This window comes from Rhipicephalus sanguineus, chromosome 4 (genome assembly GCF_013339695.2).
Source record: "Rhipicephalus sanguineus isolate Rsan-2018 chromosome 4, BIME_Rsan_1.4, whole genome shotgun sequence".
Classification (NCBI taxonomy): Eukaryota; Metazoa; Arthropoda; class Arachnida; order Ixodida; family Ixodidae; genus Rhipicephalus; species Rhipicephalus sanguineus.
In genome coordinates, this window is record NC_051179.1 from 49,424,968 (window position 1) to 49,452,297 (window position 27,330).

The window sequence follows — 27,330 nt, forward strand, 5'->3', positions numbered from 1 at the left end:
TCACAAAGGGGGCAAGATTGGCGTTGTCCGGTATGTTGGTGGGGCTGTAATCTTTCGATGTAACAATGGGTCCCCATCTTTCTTTTCCTTAAGGTGTCTTAGGGAAACCGTTCTTGCGTATGATCTCTCCTTTGTCAACGCGGACGGAGGGGATACCGTACACACTATAAAAAGAAAGAGCAGAGTCCTTTGACTCTTTTTTTGTGAGTCCGAACTCGTAACGTGTATGACTTCCTTTAAAGAGATACGTGAACTCTCTGTGGAGGTCATTATTGTGTCGTCGGAGAGTCGTGTGACCCAAAAGAGAGTTATTTGTGTCTCTTTAAATAGAGTCATACTCGTGGAAAGTTGAGATTCACAAAGAAAGAGTCAAAGAACTATAATTATTTCTTACAGTGCATTCGTAACGATGTATCTGCGTATAAGTCGGTTGCACGTTTGCTGTATTGTTTTCTTTGATATTACGTTTGCTACTGAATTTAACGAAATGAAATAGCTGGAGAAATACCTGGAAATCACGTGACACAAATCTGCCTAGCCATATCAAACAATGAAGCGCCGATGAGACGCGAGCGCAAAATCGAACCGGACTAACTACCACAGCGCGGATCGACAGAGCACGGCCGGTCAAGGCAAAGGAGTGACACAGGGGATGGTCAATGTCCACAAAAAAGCTCTCCTGCGTAAATGTCATCCTTGAGTAGCTGATGCCGCGAGGATCCTTATTTATTTCTATCTTTTATATCGCATCAGTCATTAGACGTACGTCCCAACGCCGGTAATTAAGGAACTGTTCTAGCGTAAACGAAGTCAGTCAACAGGAGTCAGTGACGGCTTCAGTAAAAAAAAGGTTTTTTGTTCACTTCGCTAGGACCATTGGTCGGTTACCCAGTCGGCCTTCGGTAAATAGAATGTTGGGATATATAAAAGAACTGGTCGGCGTCCGACTCTACACACAGAAGACCCTGCGGCACAACATTAGTTCTGATCTACCAAGTCATTCCGTACACCCTATATATGTCGCCATGAATGACTCCCATTGCATGAATACCTCACTACCTGCATGAATGACTCCCATTCATGCAGGGAGTGGGGTAATGGGGGCGCTTGCTTGCCCTTTCCCCCTCCATCCCTTCCTTTGGGTCTAAAACCTTAACATCCCCAATTACCGGCGCAATTTATTTCCAACACGCAGTATACTGCCGCAATATATCGTGTGCCTCCACAAATATACGGCTACTACGGTTTCCATTTCCCTCACCACAGCTCTGAAAAAATGGTAAAGGAGCGTCTCTGTCGTACAAACGGTGGTTTTCAAAGGTCACCGCACGCACAAGTCAAAATTACGTGCAGTCGAGAAGCTTCGCAATCATGTATACACGAGTGGCTTGGCGTGAGCTCCAGGTTCGGCAGTATTGCACGGTTTTACAGCCAGCGCACGCGCGAGAAAGAGAGAGATAGAGATAGAAACAGAGAGCGAAAGAGAGAGAGAGAGAGAAGGGGAAGGGTGGTAGGTAGAGAGGAATCGGGTGAGATTATATTACGGGGTTCACGTCGGTTGTGCGACAAAGCATACGGTGAATGAGAGTCCCGAACGAAAGCAACCGGAAAGATCGAAAGTAGCGTGCAATGTGAAACCTACGCAGAGTAAAAGGAAATTGGTGCCGGCGAAGGAGCAGTTGGGACGATGAGGTTTTCCTGGCAGCGCGCTGCTCGAGAAAGGGGGGCTCCTCATGTTTTAAACAGCGCCGCCGCTTATCAGAGGAGAATTCGCTCGACTAATGGAGAACCGTCGATCGTCGTCGTCCTCGTTGGGTTGTACAATCGCCAGTCATCCACGCGGCGGTGCAGTCAGTCGTCGCGTAACAATCGCGACTCGACGAGTTGCGACCGAGGAGTAAAATTAAACGGGCGCGTGTTTCGTTCGAAGAGAAGAAATACAGAGAAGACGCGACTAAGGGGCGAGGCGTTTGAACTGAAATTTGCGTTACATGTGCCGAAACAGACGAACAGAAAGAAAAAAAGACGTGTCGAGAGAGAGAACTTGAATGAAGGGCATAGACGGGTGAAGAAAAAAGAAGATATCTTGTTTCTTTCCTTCTTCCTCTGTTGGAGACGTTGAAGAAGATACGCGAAGCGCCCTCCGAGGATCCAATTAGAATTTTGTCTCCGAGAAACACGAATCGACCGTGAATAAGTGCTCTTCGACCGTTTCTCCAGCATATTGCATATGAGAAGAAAGAAAACGAAAACACACAAATACACAAACGGCAAAGGGCAACGTGAAACAAAGAAGACAGGACGTCGAATCAGGGTTTTGTGTTAGACAGTGAAAGTGAGTCAGCGAGTGAGAGAGGGAGAAAGAAAAGCACAAGAAGGATGCGTATCACTTAAGCGTGTATAAGGAGACGCCCCAGAACAATGGGCCCCGTGGACACAGTGCTTTTTCTTTTCAATCCCGCAAAAAAAACTTGATCGCTCCTGGCTCTTCCTTCACCTCTCCGGCCCTCCTCTTAAGACCCTCCCATAACTTATTTCTTTATCTCGTCATTCGTCTTGTTCGGTTACGATTGCCGAATCGGAATTGCCGAATCTCCTATTACGCTTCCTTCTTTCTTGTTGCTCGAAATGCGATAGGAAGATAAAAAAATTAGACGTCAGTAGAAGGGTCGCGAGGAGCTCTAACAAGACGTTCGGAAAGTTCAAAGAAAAAGAATTACATCTCGATAACTTCGGTTTTCTCTTTCGACTCTACGCCTTTGTTTCAAGTCGGTCGTCCAAGGGCGTTCGATAAATTGCTATTTCCGCGGGCAGTATAGGTTGAATGGATTCCGATGCGCTCGTAAAAAGAAAGAAGAAAAGGAAAGAAAAACGCTGCCGGGCAGGAAAGGAAAAACGTTGTTTTCGCGTCTACTCCTCGAACAATCTATTCCTCCCTAATAAAAATCGCTTTGTGTACGACCACTTCCGGTGTACCCCGTTTTTCTTCGAGTCTCCAGGTAATAGATAAAACGAGAGAGAAAGAGAGAGAGGAAGAAAAAAGCGGAACAACCCGACGCTTATATTGCTTTAGAGATTGAAAATTTTAGTTTTATGCTGTTTCAAACTAGCAAAACAGGCAAGGCGAGAATATTCCTCGTTGAAGTTTAACGAAAACGTCCAACCGGTCGCAATGGCATTGTTAGGATAGTTTTCGTTTCTTTGTTTTTCTATCCACTCGTTCTTTACATTTGACATTTTCTGCGTAAGCGCGAAAAGCTATCACCAATCTCGAATAAAACAACAACAACAACAACAACAACAACAACAACAACAACAACAACAACAACAACAACAACAACAACAACAACAACAACAACAACGACGGCGACGACGACGACGACGACGACGACGACGACAACGACAACAACAACAACAACACGCTCTCGAAGAAAGATAGAGGGAGAGAAAAGAAAGCCCCAATTGTTGTTCTTTCAACGTATTCCTTATTTTATTGGTGCCGGCGACGACGCGATAGATGGCTTGAGGCAAAAAAAAAAGAAAAGATCTGTAGTATTGCCCGTTGTCGCGCGCACAGCGACCCTACGATGGCAATGTAAACAGGTATGCGTGCGCGGCAGGCCCCGAAACCGGAAAACGTCGTTTTCTAAAGCGCTTTGTGCGCTCAGCCAGACGCCGTTTTCGCCTCCCGTTCTTGAAAAAGTTTCCTCGCGGAGGGCTGATAAGCATAACCACTGGAAGGAAGAAACAACTTTCTAAGGTGTTTCCAGTTTGAAAAGAATTCCTTAAATATTTGTTATTTTCTTTTCTTTTTTTTTTTGCTACTCCCACGGAAAAACTAACCTCGTCGCCGTGTCAGCGGAGTGGGCGCTAAGAAAACGCTTCAAGACACGTACTAACAAACAGCAGTTTTCACTAGAGGCACGTTTTTCGGAGCGCATGTTTCTGTCGCGTGCGAACAAAGATGAAAACAGAAAAATAATATTCCTACAAAATATGGACACGAACCTGCGTAAGAAGCCAATTATTTTTCGCAGCCAGTGATAATCAAACCAAAAAGAGACTAGAAGAGGTCAGAGTGGGTCCGGTAACAAACGGGTGTTAAGGACATCTTCAAGTCGAAATCAAGATGAAGAAATGGACATGGGCAGGGCATGTAGCGTGAAGGCAAGATAACTGCTGGTCATAAAAAGTAACAGACTAGGTTCCAAAAGAATGCAAGCACGCGAGGAGGAGGCAGAAGTTAGGTGGGCAGATGAGATTAAAAAGATTGCGTGGATAACGTAGCCACGGCAAGCCGCGGGAAACGAGGGGAGGCCTTTGCCCTGCAGTGGGCGCAGTCAGGCTGATGATGATGACTGTGATAATCAAATGTACGACGACGAGCAAGCGAACGCAATGCAAAGGTGACGAAGCGCGATGTCGATGGCCGCGATAAGTAGGTGCACTAAAGTGCGCGCCTTTGCGTTACCTGGCAACCGTTATCACACGCAGGAGCGAATGTTTACACGAACAATTTCGAACCCAACATCGGGTTTGTTAAAACCAATATGGAACGTACGTGAAATATATCAGCTAATAAAGATCACAGGCTCCCTTATACATTCAACTAAGACGACTCGAAGGCGAAAGCCATCTTTTAGATGCGAAGCATCTCTTGCTCGAGGGTATGTCCCGCGGCATGGGCCTCGGCGTCCGCACTAACACTACGCATGCGCAACTCTCCTCCTTCCATCTCTCCAACAGCTGCGAGTTACTCTCTCCACTTCTCTACCAGCACCTGCTTGCGCTTCTCCTGCGTTCTCGCTTCGGCTCTCGCGGCGCATGCGCTACTCTCATCCTCTAGTCTCCTCTCCTTCAAGCGGGTAGAGCGCTGCGCGCGTTGTCCAGCGCTTGCTTCGGTTGACTCCTCTGAAATGTGGGCTCGACATGCCGCGGGCTCGACAACGCCGCGATGAGCACCAGAGCATGCGCGTCTTCTCCCCCTCTCTCTCCTCTCCATGCTTCCCCCCTCTCGCGCGCCTGTCGACCGCGTTCCCCGCTCGCCCTGTGAGAATTAACGGCCAGGCTAGGGGGAAGGCACGACGCGCGTAGTGTTCCTCTTCGCGTTCCACGACGCGAGGTCGGTAGCATGCCCAACGAACGCCAACGGAACGCCATCGTCCAAGTGTTCCGGCTTCGCATCGCCTCATGGTCCCCTTTAGCGGGAGATGGTGTAATTTTTTCTTCTCCGTCGATGTGATCCTGCCCTGTCACACACCGAAAGCTTTCCGCACCTAACGTGGCTTCGCACTGCCTCCAGGATCGGAGGCACCTCACCTAGTTTTGTACTGCCTCCGTGATCGGCACACGTTCGACCAAGCAATGATGTCGTGTGATGTCATCACGGGACGTCACGTTATAGCAACGTCATGGCCACAAGTTCTGGTGTTCTGTGGCCTCATTATGACGTCATATGGTGACGTCATCACGTGATGATTATTTTTTGCATCACTCGTGCTGGCGCCGACGGTGGACGCCGGTCAATTGTCGTGTTTCATGAGGCACCTAAAGCTTTCGCCTAAATATTAATTGCTAAGGTTTTACTTGCCAAAGCGACTATATCATTAAAAGGCACGTCATATAGTGGAGGGCTCTGGATTAATTATGGCCGCCTTGCGTTCTTTAATATGCGCCTGAATCTAAGTAGACGGGTGTTCTTTGCATTTCAGTCCTATCGAAATGCGGCCGCCATAACCGGGACGCTCGACACCATAAGTGCAGAGCTACCACAGCGGGTTAGGAAAAGGCGGCTGACTACAAGCGCCTTAGAGCCATAACTTATCCAGTTGCCCAATAAAACGACGCCGCATATACAAATAATTGTTGCTTTGCCCCCATGAAACTTTCCACTACTTCCTTCAACCTTAAATTCGAAAAAAAGAAAACACATCGTGTTCAGTTGCTGTGGCTCTAATTTTAAACGCTCGCTCGGTTTTAATACGGCTATGGCACACTGTTAACTAGTGCATTTATTTTGCGTGCGGTATTGCTGACTTCGTAGTTAAGATCACTGACTAAAATGGTACAATGAGTAGCGTGTCAGGCGAATAGCAGAGCTAACATATCCCGCATTTCATTAAAGCATTTCTCTCTTTCTCTCACGCTCTTTCTCTCTCTGATGAAAACATTTCCTTCAGTGTCAGAACGCGCTTTCTGTCTCTGATGAAAACATTTCCTTCAGTGTCAGGACGCGCCTTGTTGAGTGGTTGTGACCTGTTTCAACGCTGCTGCGTACTTGCTTTCTTGCACGAAAATACGCTAACCTCGACTGTTTTTGTACACCTAAGGAAAAAAAAAAAGACGACCGATGGTGAAACTTAATGAAAAGAACGAGAAATGTATTCACCGGGCCGCAGTAACTTCAAAGGATACCATGACCCAGCTTTTAAAGACATTCATATTCAATGGCGTGGCCGGAAAAGCGGTCCGCGCGTGAAAAGGGACAAAAAAGAAAAAGAAAAAGTAAAAAAGAACGAAAACTGCATGCGGGGAGTAAGGAACGAAAATAAGTCTGAAAGGTAAAAAGAAGGCCTGTTTACTTCGCACCGCACCTTGCCCCGCGGCTATTTGGGGTGCAGGTTCTTATCGATTTCCAGTATTTTTAGCTGAGTTCCGTTCTTTTCACACCTGAGCAGACCGTGCACTCTAACGAGGCCGTAAACGGGCTAACCAGTTAATGTAAAAACAAGAAATGAAAAAAGGCAACCGTTTGGTTCATTTGTGAATATGACAAACTCAATGTGCGTAAAAATGCAGCACCGCTGCGAAAATGTTGCACCCGCGAAGGAGAGTTTAGCGCCCACGTTCTTCGGAAGAGATAAGAAACGAGGGCACCTTTTCTGGTGATAAACACTTTTATCAGTTGGCCGCCGCCATCCACTAAAGACCCCCCTCTCTCTTTTATAAACCCACACACAAACACATACGCTACAAAATTACAGCATACTGATAGCGGTTAAGTAATGAAAATTTTATGCAGGGCCACTTGATCTTGGAGTTATAAATACAAACATTCACGTTCACTGATCGCCAGTAGTTTACGAGTGTTCCATCACTAACTGTTTATAGTACGCTGTGCACTGACACAGAAGAAAAAAGTAAGATATCAGATTAGTACCGCTATATTTCTCATTAGCGATCGTTTGAAAGCTTGCCGTCAAAGCCGACGCAATATCATTTCGCTATGCCTCTCTCCATCAGTAATCAATAGTTTCTGCTCTGTAAAGCGTACTCCGCCGTCACATAGTTGTGCTTAAGGAGAAGCGTACATACTTCTAAGCAAACCGAACATATTGATTGTTGGCTACTCCGCAAGCAGAGCCATGTTGCGGTAGAGCACGCTTTACAGGAGCCTCCTGCCACGTCACGGGAGTTCCGAGAATTGACACTAATATAAAATCACTACAAATGGCCATGAGCGCCAGGAGGTTATTCCGACAACAACGCACCGCTCTGTAAAACTGAAATGGCGAGAACGGCCAGAAACTTAGAGCAGTTTTTTCGAATACTATATGTAGCTGGTTTCGTTATATATATATATATATATATATATATATATATATATATATATATATATATATATATATATTTGAACGCAAGCGCGTACCAGAGTACCTGATGTAGACACAGTCTAATGAGACTTTTGTTAATATTGCGATATCAATTATATGGACACTCTCGGCTGGTTTTTGCCATCGCCATCATGTCTCGCATATGTATATGTATGTATACATATATAAAAGCCACAATGAAAAACAATTCAGAAAAATATTTTCCGAAGCACGGATTCGAACCTGCGACCCCTCGCACCGCAGCATGCGGCGTTAGACGACTCGGCCACGGAGAGGACGACCTTCCGTATACTAATGGCGAGCTATTCATATACACCATTTACCGCTGGCGGTACGCAGAGCTCGGAAGCGCTTATGCGTGTTCTCTTGATCTCCAGCGAGATGGCGCGAAGGGCGCGCTTTAAAGTTCGTTGCGATGCACGCGCTCCACGTATACCTCTACCCCCTGTACTTTGCTCTACAGGGCGTGGTCGCCCGTGCGCGCGCGCTTATCTCGTGATGGGGGCGGTTTGTACGTCTTGTGCTTTCACCGCAAAGTTTGCGATGACGTTACAGGGCATACGAAGGTCACTTCGCTCACTGCACTTGCCGCGTTTGCGAAAGGAGCACGCTGCTCAAACACACAGAAGTAACTACTGTGACACTTGTTAGGTCGCACTCATCCTGTGTATACCTGTGCATTCGTTTCGTGCGTCCTTCTTCGTGTTTGAGCAGCGCGCTTTGCGAGCTGTGACAGTTGTTAGTTCGCCCACGTCCTTCGTGTGTTCTTTTCGTGCGTCCTTTGTGCTTGAGCAGCGCGCTGGAAGTTTCGAGCTGCTTGCTGTTCTTCGCGTGACATTTCAATTCGTTGCATCGCATTCATTGCTTCGTCTTCGCGGTGAAACTGTGGCTTTTTCTGAGGCTTCAGTCTCCCTTATGACCACACGTCATTTAAAGGTTTGAGCAATGAGAAAGTTATCTACCACTGAGTCAGGGAATTATCATAGAAATATTTCTTACTGCTAAACACAGCGGAACAGAAGTGGCTATTGAATTGTGCTGCTGAGCTAGGGATCGCGAGTTACATCCTAGTCATGGCGGTCGCATTTTTACAACGGCAAAGTACAAACGATACTTGTGCATATAGCTTAGCCTTCGTGGTAAAAAATCTTGCACGTAAACCTCTAGCATTTGATTTTATTTTAACTATGACATGGCTGTCCAGTAGGGCCCGCGAAGCGGCTGAGAGGCTTGGCCTTTCGGTCCCGACAGGGGCGCGGACCGCTGTGCTCTGAGACGCACTCTGCAGGAATTGAATAAAATTTTCCATCCATCTATCCACCCATCCCAAGAGAGTGCTTTGAGTGTCAAGTGCTGGCGCAGTATTCGTCCTCTGCATTATGGTATTTCACGCCGATTAATGATACACCACTGCCATTTATCTTTTGTTTTTCTAGGAGACCGCGAAGGGCACACAGGCGTATGCGGCGTGGGTCGCGCTGCGGTCATCCTCGCAATTTAAGCCGCACGATGCACGCATGCTGAGCATTATCGCGACGAATAGCTTTAGCGCATCCCGGAATAGGTGGTCCGTGCGCAGGCAGCTACCACGGTGCGATACCGTAAACGTAAGCAAGAAAAAGGCGGCACTCGTGCGAGCATCAATAATGGGTGCGTCCTCGACCTTGCGCTTGGGGACGGCACAAACACATTTTTCTTTTCTCTATCGCAGTAAAGTAATATTATTAAGCATGAAAATGAGGGAATGATGCTCGAAAAAGAATAATACAAGCAAGGGACGTGGAGAATGCTCGCACTTGGCTTGCTTGCTTCGCACGCTTTGCTTGCTTGGAAAGTGATAAGGAAAGGTGTAGCACAGTGTCGTACGTTACCGTACGCTACACAAGCAGTGACATAAAAAGTAGGGAGGTGGAAGAAAAAAAAATGGCATCGAAAGGCGCGAATGGTTTTGCAACAAAAGTAGCCGCACATTCAAAGGGTTATGACCCACGAAAATGGGGGCGAGAGATTGCAACTTGATCACATTTGCCCCGAGAGCGATGACTCCTGCGCAGTGCAGCGTGAGCATTACTCTTTCTTAAAAGTACGTTGCTGGAACTCTGCCAGCGCGATACCTCCATCGTGTTGGCGCACGAACTAATTTAAGAAAGAAGTATCGCGTAGCTGGGTGCTGGAACAAACAAACAAAAAACAAACAAACAAACAAACAAACAAACAAACAAACAAACAAACAAACAAACAAACAAACAAACAAACAAACAAACAAACGAACGAACAAACGAACGAACGAACGAACAGAAAAATGACTATCAAAGAGACATGCAGAACGACAAGGGACGCAAAGAAACAAATACAAGAAAAGAAGATCTCCCGTAACCGTACCGTACAACTTGTCCGGCTAGCAAAAATTTTTGGAATCTTCTATTTAGCCGATGACACATTATGTGAACTCTGCGCGTGTTACGAAACGATCGCGCACCTTCTCTGCGGGTGCGCATGCTTCAGCTCCTAAAGAAAGCATCCGTCTCAGCCGCACTAGGCGGGCTGGAGAACCGCCCAATCGCAGAAATAAAGATTCTAGGACAGGTGCCCGCTCTGATTTCTACGCGAGTCGCTTGAGGGCGTTGCTGCGCGTTCACAACGAGACACATTGTGTCTGTTCACTGACAATGTTGGCGTGTAGTTCTTGGACAGTGCTATTGTCATGATCATGTAGTGTTGTCACCTTTTCCCCATCTCAAGTAGAGGGTAGCCAACGGGAGATTTCCCTCGCTCAACCTCTCTATCTTTCTTTTTCCTTTCTATCTCTTTTTTCAAACTTTCTTTCTTCGTTTTTTTTTGCTGAGAAATAACGCGTCCTCACTCGAAACTTTGACCTGAGATACTGGTTAATCAAGATGTCTGAATTGCTACAGTAAGGAGAGCGATTTAAAGTCGTAAGTTTTACGATATATACCCCACTGAGCTCTTCTCTCAGTGTTGTGTCGTACTAACCTGTAGAATCGGGGACATCGTCTTGTGACAAATGCTGTCGTAATTGCGATCAGTAAACGCGAAATGGGCAACTATAAACTGCAGGAAATGAACCCTCGTATAGCGTCAGTCCGCTGAAGGCCATAAAGATGAAGAAAACGCGAGAAGAAAAACGAAATCAAGCTGACCAACAAAACGAACCAGCCCAATTCGTCGAAACGGTGGCTGCCTACTTTCGGTCTGGGAGTCATCGCTTTTATGGATCGTTTACAATTAACGCGGGGCTTCCGTTCCTTTTGAGGCAGGAACACGCATGCATACGCCGACGAAAGAATGATCGAGAGAAAGAATGAGAGAGAGCGGGCTGGCAGTGAAGTGAACGCAAGGTCGTAGGAGCAAAGGCCAAAAAAAAAAAGAAAAGAAAGTAGGATAAGTTACAGAAAAGGAAATTGTTAAAGCCGGATGAGAAGGAGAAGCCAGAGAGCTAGATGAAGTGACCGCTCGCGGACGATATATGCAATCGATGCCACCGAGCACATCTACCAGCGGACGGCGCGCGCGCGCTTGTTAAACGATATTCACAAACATAGTGAAAATGAGCTGCCGGCTCCATAAAAACCGTGGCTGCTATAGACCGGACATGGGAAGGTCGGGGGAAAGCTGAGACGGAAAAGTAGGGAGAGGAGGAAAAAGGGAAGCGGAGAAATATGCGCATTTCCAGAGGCGGGAAAGGGAGACGAAGGAAAAGGGTCATTGTTGAGAGAGGGGGAGAGAGGGAGAGAGCAAAAGTGGGGAAGAAAGGCAGTGAGGCACTGGGTAGATGGGGTGGTAGGGCTAAATAGTATACGGGAAGAACGAAAAGAAAAAAAGAAAACGCGGGATGGGGGCGGAGGGCTGGCGCTTTTAGCGAGATGAGCACGTCTCTGCCGCAGCGCTTGCGTGCATTCTCACTAACCCGGTTCTGCGCGGGTCCTCCACACTCCATCCCGAATGTGCGCCACTCGAGGTCCGCTTGAGAAACCCGGTCTTTCCAGAGAGGAGGAAAGAAACAAAATAAAAGACGTGGGGGAGAGGAGAAGTCGAGAACTTCTCCTCTCCCCCACGAGCGGAGCCCTTTCGGGAATGAAGAGCGGGAATTCGGGAATGAACAAAGAATGATGATAAAATCGGCAGAGAGTGTGTGTGTGTATGTGTGTGTGTGTGTGTTTGGAAAGGGGGCGGTTGTGCTGGCACGAGGAGCTAGCTAGCTAGCTAGCTCGCTCGTCCCATCTCCTCTTCGGTTTCTCCCTCCACGCCTCTCTACTGGCGACGAGGGTTATTTAATTATTTATTTTTTGGTCGGATGGCGGAATGACGTCCTGCTGGCGTGTCTGGCTGGAACCAGGAAGCGGATGGCCGCGGCGAAGCTGTCACGCGGTTTCGGCGGCGGTGGGCGGAACCGAATAGCGACCACGGGATGTCGTGTAGCGGCAGAGAGGATTTCGAGGGTGATCCGACACCGCGGACACTGCATAGTGGCCGCTAGGGTAAATATGTGCGGCAGAATCGGGATCTGACTTGGCACGCGAATTTCCCAGCGGAACATTTGCTGCGTTCGTTTCAAGGCTTTTGTTTCTTATTTCATATTTTCGTACTCCCGTATGAATCCGCGCTGCCACTGTCATCTGCGAGATTGTAGTGCTGCTATTTGGATACGGAAACTTTACCTGCACATTGCTGTCATCGCAATTGTGGAGACGTCACAAACTAATGAAACGAAAAATTACGCCAAGTGTGAGCGTAAATTGAAATACATAAAAGCCTTTGTTTACACGTGCCGCGAAACGAAATGCTGTTCAGCTTTATGTCTTACACATTTGTCACAACTGCGGTGGGTCGAAAAAATTAGGCCAAAAACCGCGTTCTGCGGCTGAAAAGTGACCCGGATGAAGCGATGAGAGCTTCAGAACAGAACGTTATCATAGGCTGGTGATAATAAGTCAGGACCAGACTTGCGAAGACTTCAATGCGTAAGGGTGTGTTTCGTGGCAATGAAAGATAACCAATTACTATTTTATAGAAAAAGAGGAGGAAGAGGGGAGAGAGAGAGAGAGGTCAAGTAGGCAGGTATCTCGTTATCTAGCCTAGAAAGGCTGAATAAGGTAAACAGATAAGATAGAAAAAAACACAAATAATGTCGCTTCATACGATAGCCTCCAAAGACACCACAATTAGCGAGTGACGCCTCTAGAGGTCGATTTCTGAGCTTAAAGTTTTGCACCTATGCCTATTTACAGATTTAACTGCTGATGTTTTCTCCAGACATTTATTGGTGAACATTTATTGGAGAAACCGGACAGTGAACGCGCTTGTTCATGAAAGTCTTTCCAAAGGAACTAAAAAAAAAAGAGAGAAGTGTACCCACCTGAACTTCTAAGGCATGGTAGGCTACTATGAGACCGAGCAGCATGATAGTGGACACGGTGATGAGCGTTTTGACCGACATCGAGTACACCGAGCTCTGGAAAAGAGAGAGAGAGAGAAAAAATAAGACAAACGGTTAAAGCGTCGCCTATAAATTGTGTTAGTTACAATGCACTGCGAGCATCATCGACTGCTAATGCTTAAAGACAAGTGAAGAATAACGTTATTTGGCTTTTTCAGCCGTGTTTGTCGTCAGAGGACAGGCTTTCCTCGCTGAAACAAAGGGAGGGTGTTCTCACGAAACGAAGTTGCGGGGTGAGTGCGTCGCTGAACGCCAACAAGATCAGATATAAAGAAACATTGTACACAACGCAATGATTGGATTCAGATTGAATGAAGGTCGTGGTTCTCTTATAACAGAGAACAACCACCATTACCACCACTTGTTATATATGATGATGATGATGACGCAAACTTTATTTGGGTATGTTGTGAAAATGCGATTATGTACACGCGCTTATCTATATATGTATCTACGTGCATATGTGAATAGGTATATGTATAAATGTGTATATATGTGTTTATTGCTATATATGCTCTGCTAAGCTGCTTTGATGTACTCCGATATGGACCGATCACTAGCCAATGTAGGCTAACGGTCCGGGTATCTTGTAATCTTTTCTTTGATTTGTCAGTAAAAATCAGATTGATTGATTGAAAAAAAAAACAACCTTATATAGCCAACAAGTAGCCAGCACTCAGTCAACATTAGCCAACGCTCACTGTTTGCGAGAAAGTACGGTAGCTAGCTAACGAAAGCCTCTACACGAGACAAGTGCAATTCGATCAGAAAATTTGAGGCGAGAACCTTAAGTTTCTAGTTGCTCGGTGACCTACAGCGAAACACGGCAGACGGTAAAAGTGGTACAAAAGACCACGTGACCACCTCCGAGCGAGAGGGGGGTGTGAAGACGGAACGGTCTGTTATGACGTCATTAAGTGACGCGATCAGTCAGTCAGTCAGTCAGTCAGTCAGTCAGTCAGTGAACGAACGAACGAACGAACGAACGAACGAACGAACGAACGAACGAACGAACGAACGAACGAACGAACGAACGAACGAACGAACGAACGAACTTTTATTATTGCCATAAACAGTACAATGTTAAAACGAAAAGTAGGAGGCCAGAGAAAAAAGCTGCATTTACACAGCTTGGCTAAACGCTCGCCACCCGTACTGCAATCATGAAGCCGCAGACCACCGAAATTTGTGACCTCATCATAATGGAATGACATGACGTCATATTGCCACGCGCGTTTCTTTTATTGTTTTTATCTAACAAGTCCGTTGCACGCGTAGCCGCTGCCTTGCGCAAGCCGCGCCCTAATGTCTGGGAACTGTCCAGAATACGTTAGAATCTTCTTGTAGACTATGTTACGTAAGGCATATGGGCACCGCCATCATGGGATGTTAAACGAATGGTTTCCTATTTTACAGCGAAAGCTGTTATGAGGTCATTTCACCGGCCGTTTTTGGCGGCGTAGTTGTCCGCCGCCGCCGCCGCCGCCGGTGTCCGTAACCAGTATCGCTCGAAATAAAAAAAAACGAAATAAGAAAAAAAAAACTCCAGGATGGAACGAGGTTCGAACCTGGGCCCTCTGCGTGGGAGCCCAGTATTCAACCTCTGAGCCATGCCGGTGCTTGAAACTGCTTTGCAAAAAGGTCCTATACAGGCTTCATGTCGGAAAGGAACCACATTAGCATATGCAATATAGCGTGGTAGAAGAGTAAAATAAGCACCAAGCGTCGCACAACGCGAATTCTGTAACCAGGCGTCACACAAAGCGAATTGCGCAACGAGTAGGTTGTTGAATGCTTCCAACCCATTACAAAGGACTCTGCCGTAATTCTTCATCGTCATCAGGCACAGCATCAACAAAGTGCGCATAATGCCTTACATGCGTATAGCAGGTACCAATGCTCTCCGTAGAATGATGAAAAAGGGCACAGTGCCTGCTGCCCTACTTCTCAAAAATTACAATGATTTATAGCGTAATGGGTTCCTCACAAGTGCACTTGTATTGGTTGCCAAGGAAGCCCATAAGCGCATGATCCACTTCCTCGGGGTCTCAGTAAAATTACACTGATTTATAGCGTAGTGGGTTCCTCGCAAGTGCACTTGTATTGGTTGCCAAGGAAGCCCATAAGCGCATGATCCATTTCCTCGGGGTCTCAGTAAAGTTCTTCGCCCCCCCCCCCCGTCTCTCTCCCACGTTAACGTATGTTATACAGCATGACGGGAGAGGGAAATAGTGACCGGGCGTCACCCAATGCAAATTGCATAACTGGTGGGCCGTTTAAAGATTCCAACCCATTACAAAGGGCTGAGCCATAATTCTTCATCGTCATCAGTCGTCGCGTCAACAAAGTGCACATGATGCCTTACTGACGTGTAGCTGGTGCCTCGCTTCTCCGCAGAATGATGAATAATGGCTTAGTAGGTGCTTCCCAACTTCACAAAAATTGTGATTTATGGCGTAGTGGGTACCTTTTTAGTGGACTTGTTTTGTAGCCCCAAAAGAGCTTAACGGGCTCTAGAAACGCTGCTCTTCCAGCTTTCGCTGTGATGGCTCATTCACACTGGGGAATCCGCCCGCCACAGCGACTGGAGTTTTCGCGCCGCCGAAATTCAACATTGTTCACACCATTAGCAACGGCACCGCCGAACCTAGGGCACCTAGTTGTCATCATCCCTTCGCGCGAAGGAACGCTGGCTTTGACGCACTCTGCGTTGTGTACGCGTTTCGTTATGGCGAAGCGCATAAACAGGAGCAGGGTCGTCGAACTGCTGGGCCTGCTGCAAAGCTACTTTCTGGCGATGTCTGACGAGGATTAACATGCATTCGCCAAACAAAAGAAACGACGCACGCAGTTGTGGTTGGTTCGTCCTGATTTGCCAGACGCGAGAAGCTTGGTCGAGCCGAGATAATGCTACCCGTTTTGCGATATCGCGATGATGCTAATCGCGACAACACTTGGCAGCTGTCGAGAGCTACAGGATGATTACGAAAGACTTCGCTGTTGCTGCGGGCTTCGACGACTGCGATATCAGAAGCGCGCCGCCATTTTTCGAATGTTCGACTCGCGTTCCGATTGGTTCGCGGTCAGGGAATCCGGCGGCAACTGCCGCAAAAATCGGTCCAGGACCGATCGGCGCGGAATGGGCTTTTCCGGCGGATCTCGCTGCCGCCGAAGCGGATTCCGCGCGCTCTCGCCGCCGAATGTCTCAGTCTGAACCACGGTGTAAGATATATACTCTTTAGGTGGGGACACTCCTCGGCTTGCATGCAGAGCGCGTTCGACCAGATAAAGTAACAACGGCGCGCGTATGTTGGTCCGGTGACCGCAGCGGGTATCTATCGGCGGGAAGACGCAACTTAAAGAGAAAAAATGCTTTCTGCTCTGTTGCTATAGCAACCAACGTGGTCGGCGGCAACGCCGGCGTCCGCCGCATGCCTCGTTTTTCGCTCGCGAAAAACGCGGTATGCGTTTCCAACTTTACTTGCTGTCGTGCCAAGGCCGCGTTCGCTGACTAGGAAAGTCAGATTTCCCGCGAAGCGCCAGTTGCTACGGGAACGCGTTCTTGTGTTGAAGTTGCGTCATCCCGCCGATAGGTATCCGCTGCCGTCAGCGGACCGACGGGTGCTCAGCGTTGTTACTTTATCTGGTCGATGGCGTCTCGCGAGTGTCCTCACCTAAAGAGTATATATCTTACACCGTGGTCTGAACGCACCATGACTGTGCTGCGGTTTCAGCGCAGGCCTGGCGTTTTTGTATCCCCTGACGCGAACTGATAGTCAGGAAACGCCGAATGCACCAACCCAACAGTTTCCATGTGTATACGCCCACCGTAACACTGTTCGCTTAGTTGTTCAAGATAAAACACGGCAAGGTTACCAGCCCAGCATGGCGGCACCGAAACCCGCCCATAAAATAATCTATAGGCTTGAGCGCACAAACACGATGAAATGATCACATGATATCGTCGTTTGGTCAAAGGTGGGCAATCTGCAGAAAGCTTCAGAGAGAGAGAGGTGGGTGTGAGAAGGAGGGGAGCAATGAAATAGAACGCCTTACAGAGAGGGCACATGCTGCAGAAAGCTTTTGCCATCATCATACGCTGGTACAAAAAGCAAGCGGGTAAAAGAGAGATACCTTCGATTAGCAGAATGTTCACAAACACACGATATTTAGATACATTCGCAACGGTAATACAAATACTTTGTCAAAAGTAATTAAACATGCAGGGGTATCCTGACGATTGCGAAGATAGGCGGTGGGCAACAATGCGAACATAGGGCCCCACTTCGTTGAAGACACGTCACACTTAGAATCATTTACAGTTGTATGTGCTTGTAAGCGAGTCGCCTAGCTTGCTGGGATTTTCTTTTGCTTTGGGACATCTTGCAAGTATAGATGTGTTCAGAAAAAAGTTGATCAAGCAGGAGTACTATACACCATATATGAGAGAGCAGCAGGCAGCTGCCCCTGCACGTTTGGAAAAATGCTTGACGGTTTAGAGTACTTCATACTCTACTGTGTTTAGAAAAAAATATTAACGATTGAGCACACTGTTACAAGGCGTTTTCGATCGATAAAAAGTATGCAGCGTGTCCGTAGCAGCTGAGGAGCGCGTGCAAAGGCTGAGACAGATGTATTGTAGTGCAAGTTTGTATCTGTCTGCAAAGGCAGACAGATACAAACTTGCACAAATTTCAGTTCTAGTGCAGAGCTAGACCTTGCTGCCGCTTGTTCTGGACCGAATCAGGGCGAACCTACCTTTGTTTTCTTTATCTCTTTGCTGGGATGGGACTTTCCGTCTTATCAATCTTCTTATCTTTATTTTCGCTGTTTATTTAAAGCAGCTACGGTATTTAGGACGGCTGTGTGCTTATTGAACTTGATGCTATGAAAAAAAAAAACGAGTTTGCAGTAATTCATCTCTTATGCCACGAATAAAGAACTATCGCCTCCCACGCGTTGTGCCTACTCGCATAAATCTTCGGCTATCATAAGATAACGTTATGTTTCTTCTTCCACTTAATCTCCCGTAATCCAATATCTTCAATTTTCTTTCGAACAATCGGCCTTTTCTACGTTTCAGAAATTGTAATGTGATTACTTGAGGAGAACGCGCGCAATCTCTATTTCATTTGAGTGTAAACATATTCTTTTACCGCCATGTACATTTGCTCGTCTTTCGGCTTTCTGCCTTTTCTGTTTTCTTTTTTTTTTGCTTTTGCAATCTGTAATTGCATCAAGAGCCAGTGATTCGGGAAGATAATTTGTGTTCTTGTCTTTTTATCCTGTCACATTGACTCAAAGAAAGATTTTTAGTGAGTCGGTTACCTCATTTTCGCTTCATATTTTACAGCGTCGCTTTTCACTCGCGATTGCTTCACAAGAGAAACACGAAATTACGAACATTGCGCATATATCTGGTAGGCGGGCTTCGATGTAATCTTCGCAGCCTCTTCTCCGAGCTTTCACGCGAACGCTTTGTTTTCTCCGAAAGGCGCGAGCCAAAGGGGACAAAGGTTTCGTTTTGTGTTTACGCCACCAGCTCCATATAACAAAGCTGACGTGAAATGCAGGGAGACGTGAAAAATGATCGCCATTTTTCTTTTTTCTTTTAGCTATATCGCGATCGCACTGGAACCCTCGGAAACCCTGCCCTGAGGAAATATAGGTAACGTGGCGTGCTGGCACACAAGCGAGCATTTTTCACAGCTGCGGTGACATAACCGCACTCAATGCAAAGCAGGAACCCTCTATTCGAAGCCGGGAAGCGCTACTTCTGATGCTGCGCCCAGCAGACACTTTATATACCAAGGCAGGAATCGGCGCCAGAACGCCCGGAGCGGATGTCAAGGCGATCGCGGTGTGGCGTTGCCTTCGCTTTCACATTTGGCTTGATTCTTGGAGTCAAGATTGACGTTCTTTTCTGAACGTAGTCCGCGAATACTCGGCGTATTCAGTGCGCTGGCTGTTCCATCGCAAGTTGCACATCACATATAGGTTCGAACGCTGCATACGTAAGACACTTCGTATTGACGTATATAAAAGAAAATGTAACAAAAGCTTTTAAGCATGAAATGATACGGTACTGGTATTGGTGCTTCTTAGTGTTTATTTTATACTGTCGCCATGCTTGTTACCAGGTAGCATTGTTCAGAGATAGATAGATAGATAGATAGATAGATAGATAGATAGATAGATAGATAGATAGATAGATAGATAGATAGATAGATAGATAGATAGATAGATAGATAGATAGATAGATAGATAGATAGATAGATAGATAGATAGATAGATAGATAGATAGATAGATAGATAGACAGACAGACAGACAGACAGATAGATAGATAGATAGATAGATAGATAGATAGATAGATAGATAGATAGATAGATAGATAGATAGATAGATAGATAGATAGATAGATAGATAGATAGATAGATAGATAGATAGATAGATAGATAGATAGATAGATAGATAGATAGATAGATAGAAGCTATTTACACTGTGCGGCACATTAAAATCGTATGTACTGTTATCGGCGAAAGCCAAATTCGCAGCTTGAAGCATAGCAGAACGTCACAAACACAAAGCTACGGCCACAGCTGAAGCACAACCCGCCTCTTGCATCTCGCAACTATCCTCGACCGCGATTCCGTCGAGGAGGCGTTGCGTAACGTTGTTTGCTGCACGATGCCGGCGGCGTCACGATGACTCGCCTCGAATCTGGGGTGTGAGCGTACGGATATTCGTAGTCGTTAGAACACCCTTCTTCACCGCCTCTGAAGAGTGGAGATTCGATTCATCGTTAGAACTGAGCACTCACTGCGTGTAAATTCACTGGCTTGTCCTGCTTGGCATTAGAAGAGGAAAAGAAGAACAAGAGAGAGGAGAGAGAAAGAAACATCCCGCATAATTCGCGCGCAAAACTTCGTTGGCATCGCGCCAGGACACTTTGCTGGATGGGTGCACGCGTGGGTAGCTCATGGACATTGCGCGCTTTGCTGACGGCCAAGCGACTGACACAAATGCATGCACACAAAGCACACCGCAGCGCGAAATGAAGACGCATACCGGAAACTCAGGAAAAGCAATGCGACGAAGAGTGCAGTGCGAGCGGAAGAGAAAGACAAGAATCACAAAATGGAGGACGATGACGACTTGAGAACGAGGAGGAGGAGGAAGTGAGAAAGGAGGCATTGTCTTTGAGAGGCCGAGAAATGAGGAAACAAGCGCTTGACGTTGTTTCATCGTGACAAGAAAGAAAAAAAGACAAACAAACAACAAAAGGACGGGAGGCGGTACGCAACTCGCATCGCTGCTTGCTCCGCGGCTATGTTCATGCGACTCCTGGCGAGCGATTTTGGGTAGCTAGAAAAGTACGCAGCCCGACTGGCGCGAACGCGAATAGAAAGATCCGTGGCGAGTCCCTTTCCTACTTTCTTTCCTCCTCTCCCTTGTTGACAAACGGCACGCGGTGTTGTTGACGGTGCGCATTTGATTCACGTGATGATGAGACGCGGGAGGCGGTGCGTTAAGCACTCGAGCTGGGAGATTGTGATTCTCGTCGCACGTTTCATTTTTTCCTCGTTTTATTCTTTTCCTTAAAAACGTATTTCTTTTTTCGAGCAGCTCGCGAACTAACCCTTTAAGCGCCAGTACACAGAGCGAGAAAAAGACAAGCTCGTTCTTTATTAATCTGAATTCTTCACACAGTGACGGTTGACAGAACGTCCTCCCAAAACAAGGGAGGGAGGAGGCCGTATTCACAAAGCATTTTGCACGCTGTAGCAGTTGGTGGGAACGAAGCTGGCGAACAAACAAACAAACGTACAAACAAAAACAAACGCCAGACCTGCGCGGAACACGCAGCGAAGTCAGAGCGTTAGCTCGAAGAGCGGCCTCCATAGAGCTCGTTGTAAACTCTCTTAGGACGACTACTGCAAGGACAGTTTAGAGGTACCCTACCAGCCACGCCATGATGATCATCACTTTGCCATGTAGGATATTACCTACTACGTCATAAATGATCATTTGGCGAAGTAGCGAGGTAACCGATACGCGTCTGAAAGGCAACATGTGCTGCACCTTCCTAGCTGCACACTTTGTTTATGCTGTGGCTGATGATGAAGGATTATGACTGAGCTCTTTGTGATGAGTGCGAAGCTTTCATCCTCACGATTTAACTCTTCTGCCACGCAATATTCATAGTACGTGATTCCTCTCCGACGTGACGCCTGTATAGGGTCTCTTTGCCAAGAAGTGTCAAGCATAGGTGTGTCTCTGTTGTCTGTTGAAGAATGCTCGACTGCCACGCCTAGGGCTTGGCTTCGATTTGTGCTCGAACCTTGCTTTTTTTTGCCCTGATCGTGCGAGATAGCTGCGAAGCACACCGGCGGCAGCGGCGGCTGCAGTGGCGCCGGCGGACAACTACGCCACCAATATCAACTACTGTGAGCTCATAACAGCTCACGCTGTAAACCCAACCAACCAACCAACCAACCAAACAAACCAAGAGGTTACGGAAATATCTACCAATTCGGCCACTGAGCTGGAAACGCAACTAGCAGGTGATGTGTTTTCGCCCGCAGAGAAAAACAAACATGCCTTGCATAGAATCTGTCTCGCTTCCTTTTGATGACTAGCAAGCGTTTACTTTTTCCAGCGCTCAGAGAGAGCGAACAAGCGTGCAAAAAAATTCGCATATTATGCGCATTGATGGCCCCTACTGGTACGGTCATTAGCTCATAGATATATGACTAACCGAGGTGTAAGGATTTACGGTTTACATTTTGATCAAAATTTTTTTACACCTTGTTGCAACTTACGTACACGCAAAGAAATGTCCGTTGAGAGCCGAAGTGCGCATTGGAGACCAAAGCGCGCGTGTAATGAGTATAGCATGCATGATTATGTATGAAATCAACGGTCACCATGGGCACAGCTTAATCTTAACACTTTCTTTAGCTTGTGGTCTATATTAGGATGTGAAGGACTGCCGCATCGAAACTATAAAGACTGGAAGAGTGCACCCTTTAAATGTCTAGTATATGGGCAGTGGTTGTATGATTAGCGAACTCTCTGTCATGGTATTTCTATGCTTGTCATCATTATCTTCATTCATTCATTCATTCATTCATTCATTCATTCATTCATTCATTCATTCATTCATTCATTCATTCATTCATTCATGCAAGCGCGACAGAGTCGAATGCTAGAGCCTGGGCATATTCTACACGCATTTCTCCCCAGCAGCCCATTCACTATAATACAGAACTTAAAACATAGGAGTGATTCTAGTGGAACTCGTCATCGCGGCACAATTGACGAGACGCACTGTAGAAGCACCCACTATTATCCATTCACGAACTTCCGCGTGCTGCCTAGGCACTGCTTCTTCCTCAATCTTCGAGTAAACGTCCGGGTATAAAAACGGGGCCTAAATTTGCGTTAATACGTAGCACGCGAGCCCCGGGGGTTGCATGCGGGAGCGCCTCGAAGCACACACGCAAGAAAAGAATAAAAGAAAGTCGGGCGCTACCCGCGTACGCCCAAATTGGAACCACGAACGATAACGGGGCGTTGAAACAAGGGGCCGCGACTGGCACCAATCAGTTGCACGCGAGGAGAAAGAAAGGACAAAAAAAAAGTGGGAAGCACATCGCACTTTTTTTCATGACAAAAGAGAAGCAGAAGAAAAGACACGTATAGAACACTTATGTAAGGCGTAAAACAAACAAGCAGAACGCCACGAAAGGTGAATGTAGCGACGAAGCGGTCGGCAAACGAGCAGGGAAAGAAATAAAGAAGAGAAAACGAGGGAGAGAGAGAGATAGAAAAAAAACACATTGTCATATAGTAGCCCCTTCTCTCGCGCCTTTTGCCCCCTTTTCTCTCAACGTCTTTCTGTATTTTCATTTCTCTGCCTCCGGCTCTGATTTAGAGCAGCAAAGAAACTCATTGCCGCGCGAATGCACAGCGCGCAGGCTCTGCACAACCGCGAGAAACCATCTCCCGTCACGGGGCTACAGTGATGCTGCCGGCCATGCCGCATCCCTCCCTCTCATCGGGTCCTCGCCTCCGCGATGCAGCCGGAGCTGCCCTAGGCTTCACCCGTCCTCTCTAAGCGCGCCTGCTTTCTGCGCGATTGAGTCGTCTTCGTTGTCTCCTCGAGATTGCGGCGGCTTCCACTTCCTGTTTCGCTTGCTTCTTTTACTCGCCGGATAGTTTGCCGCTCGACTGGTTAGTAGTTTGCACCCGCGCCTCTGACAGCCCTGCCGAACGAACGGAAGGAAACATCCGCGCGCTCGTGTTCCGACGCCTTGTTCGCTTGCTTGCTTTCTTGCTTGTCTTGCCCTGCGCAGCGCGTCACAGGTTCGGGACGCTCCGGCCTTAGCGAATTGCGATAAGAGTCGGGTCTTGTCGCCGAGGAGCAACAATTACGCGCCGGACGAGGACTGGCGCGAAGAAATGGACATTCTATTTTCTCCTCCGCTCCGCTCCGATCTTAGCGTTTGTTTTTGTTGTGTCTTCGTCTTCTTGCTTTGATTCCCGGAGAGAATGCCCGACAAGCGCCAGGAGAAGACGAGGCGAGAGTGCTTGCTGCTTCATGTTCCGAATAATCGCGCGTTAGAACAAGTTTCCGAAGTCGCTAATCCTTTCCTCGCTCACTCGCTTGCTTCGTTCGCTTGGCTTAATTGCTTCGCGTCTCTCAGATGACATCCTGCTGCTTGGGAGCAGATAGAACGCGACAGTGAGCGGATGTTCTCAGAAGAAGGAACAAGATTCTGGTAACAGCTGTGGTTAGGGAGTGAGAGACGCGCGGCCTCTCTTGGGAGTACAAACATAGTGCAAGATGCTACCCTCAGATGCGCAAAACACATACACACGCGCGCAAACACACACACACACACACACACACACACACACACACACACACACACACACACACACACACACACACACACACACACACACACACACACACACACACACACACACACACACACACACACACACACACACACACACACACACACACACACACACACACACACAAACGCGCGCGCGCGAGATCGAAAGACCACACACATAGCATCGTTGCCTTGGAACACCAACACCAACTCACGGTGACGTCACAGTTATTTAAAGACATCTGCGCAGTCTTAGATTTTCACCGGTAACAATGCACTGATATTGTATTCGAAAAAGACGAAATGTTGAACTTATAGCAAATAGGAAGTCTTAAAAACGCTTGTCGAAGCGGTGTCGAATACACAGCACTTTTCAAATTCGTTACTTGAAACTGATGTACAGCCTACTGCAGTTGTCTGTTTCTTGTCGCAAAGTTTCAAATACTAATCTTCACCTTCATTCTGCCGCTTTCCAATAACCAACCTATTACCGCGAACGCAAGAGATATAAGAGTTTTTAAAGGGCTCTATATCGGTTGAATGAAAAGAGGAAAAACTTGGTTGACGCTTTTCTTTAGTGTTCCCTAAGGTAATATATTTTAGTCGCATGAACGAACTTGTTACCCGAACGAGACGAAAAGGAAAGGTAATCAGTAGCTACACTGATTACCTCTGTTTGTTCTGTTTTTTGCAGTGGTGTTTTTTTTCTCGTTCACGCTAATTTAAGACTTTCTGGGATGGCAACAATGTAGTGTGGTTAGAAGGAGGTGGATATTTAGCCTTCACAAATCTCGCTGGTGAGGAAAGAAAGAAAGAAAGAAAGAAAGAAAGAAAGAAAGAAAGAAAGAAAGGAAGAAAGAAAGAAAGAAATTTATAATCGCGCTGCTGCTTCCAAATGAAACAAAATACTCATTCTAAATAAGACAAAGCGAAAGTCCTGCAAGAGGACATGTAGGCTGCGATATTAAACGGGTTCAATTTTTCGTTGGTTCCAAGAAGAAAAGGAATTCCCGAGCGGCTGATATCACTTCCTGCTTCGTGGTGCTCTCGCGAAGCCGCGTCTGCGGGCGTGTCATTATTCATCGCAAAGCGTCTCGCAAACCATAGCGGCCCGCGCTAACGTTCATTCGGAAAATTAATGCCTTTCGTCAGGAAAACGTGCGCGGACTTAAACAGCGGCCTTTTTTTCTCCCCCACTGTTCCCAACAGGCAGCAAATTTGTCCGTTTCGACAATGCCGAGCTGGCAACAGTGCTGAGCTGGTGTGATGTAAGCGTCGGAACTGAAGCGTTACATTGTCGTCGACACCGGGTGTTTCAGTGCCGAACTGGTAATGTTAACCTGAAAACTGCAACCTTCTCACTTACCAGTTTGGTCTGCTACTGTGCTTGTTTTAAATTATAGGAGTTACGTGGGAGGTGGCGGCAAAATACTGCACGAGGGCGGCCAGTTAATATTGTGTGTGGTGAGTGCCTCCTGATATAGTACTAATTGTTGGGGTTTCACGTCCAAAAAACCACGATATGAATATGAGAGACACCGTAGTGGAGGGCTCCGGAAATTTCGACCCCCTGGGGTTCTTTAACGTGCGTCTACATCGAAGCACACGGGCCTCTAGCATTTTGCCTCCACTTAAATGCAGCCGATTTCGCGACATTAGGGTCAGTAGTCGAGCACCATAACCACCAGACCACCGCGGCGGGTATTCACAAGATCTTTAAAAATCAGGTAGGAAGGCATAATCAATATGGCTACTGGAAATTGGTCCCAGCTCGACTCGTCAAATCGGCCTCGCTTTCTTTTTTTAAACCATCGAGGTCGTCGTCTTTGACGCCACTCCTGGTAGCTCCGTAATATCGCCCCAGGCTGCATGCAAAGACGTATTCTTGGAACTAACTACAACGGCCACGCTATGGCAAAGTACGGCTTCAGACGAGGGAGGTGCACAACGTGAGCGTGGACACACGAATCCAGTTGAGTGATCTCGTAATTAAGCCGATGCAGGACCGTGTAGGGCCCTGCGCAGCTCGGCGGAAGTTTTTCAGACAAGACGATGCGGCGACATGGTGGTATTGATTGATTTCACTCTGTCTTTCGATAGATCAGTTGTCTGGGTTTTTATTCAGTGATGAATGTAAATTAGGTAGCCATGGGCATGGAGCATTGTACATTACTCGTTTACTAAGCTGCCTGGTAACACAGAAAATGGAGCAGGGCAAGAAATTAATGCCCGCTTTAACGTTTTTTTTTTCATTTCCACGGAGTGCCGTAAAAGGTCTGCAATTAGAGAAAGGGCAATCGAAAAAATGGGCCCAACGTCTATTAAGCTGCCTATGCGAGAAACAAAACGAAAGAAAGTTCAGAATGCGTAAAAAGACGGAAATAAATTAATAGGAGCAACATGAACTTATAAAAAGTATAACTTCTAATAAGTAGCGCATAAGACACGGATGCAAAAGATATAAATTGTATCGCACAGTAACCAAAAAAGACGACGGTAGTATTTTCCTTTTTCATTATATTGACGTACACAGTTTGCGCCGTTGAATCTGAGGCTGTACACTTCGTCAATTCGCAATAATAATAATAATAATAATAATAATAATAATAATAATAATAATAATAATAATAATAATAATAATAATAATAATAATAATAATATAATAATAATTATTATTATTATTATTATTATTATTATTATTATTATTATTACGACAGTAACTACAGAAACTCACTAGCAACAATTCGCCGTTGCCGTGAGGTACCGCATAAAGGTCCAAGTGCGATTACTTAACCGCGCGCAGTGCGCTGTGAGTGCAAAAGAATTTGTGCGATGGAAAGCCGATATGGATATGGTGACTTGGATGCGCGTCGTATTTTACTGTTACTATTATTGTCACTGTTACTTGAACAGTGTTGGTTGCAAGTGCTTCTTTTTCCTTTCTTCGTCGCACGTTAGTGCGCACTACATTAATACATTTATTCTTCCAGCGTCCAAATCACGTCGGTAGCGTTCCCACATCCATCTCCACCAGCCGCTTCATCACCTCCAAAACTACAAAAATCAAAACAGAAAAATAGAAAAAACCTTTAAACCCGATGGAAGTGAAGGACTCGGCGCACAGAAAAAAAAAACGGCACTGCAGAAAGCTATCACCGCCGACGCTCTTCTCCGCAAAGCAGCGGCAGCCGCAGTGCAGCCGCGGGTCTAAAACAAGAGCAGGGTCGTCATCTTGAAACCTGAATTAAAACCAGCTACACAGCGGGGGCAGCCGTATAAAAAAACGTGAGCTCGTCGCCTCCACAACGCAAGTGAAGCGGGCTACCTTTGCTGCCGCTTGCACCGCCTGCA

At 46.7% G+C, this 27,330-nt stretch overlaps 1 protein-coding gene across 4 annotated transcripts in view; it reads right to left on the minus strand.

Moving 5' to 3' along the window:
• LOC119389938 (small conductance calcium-activated potassium channel protein) overlaps positions 1–27,330 on the minus strand; it is a 257,296-nt gene that overhangs the window by 81,237 nt on the left and 148,729 nt on the right. For all 4 annotated transcript variants that reach the window (XM_037657388.2, XM_037657389.2, XM_037657391.2 and 1 more), the window contains one exon: positions 12,991–13,086. In XM_037657388.2, coding sequence (XP_037513316.1) covers positions 12,991–13,086 — 96 coding nt within the window. The remainder of the gene's footprint in view (positions 1–12,990; positions 13,087–27,330) is intronic.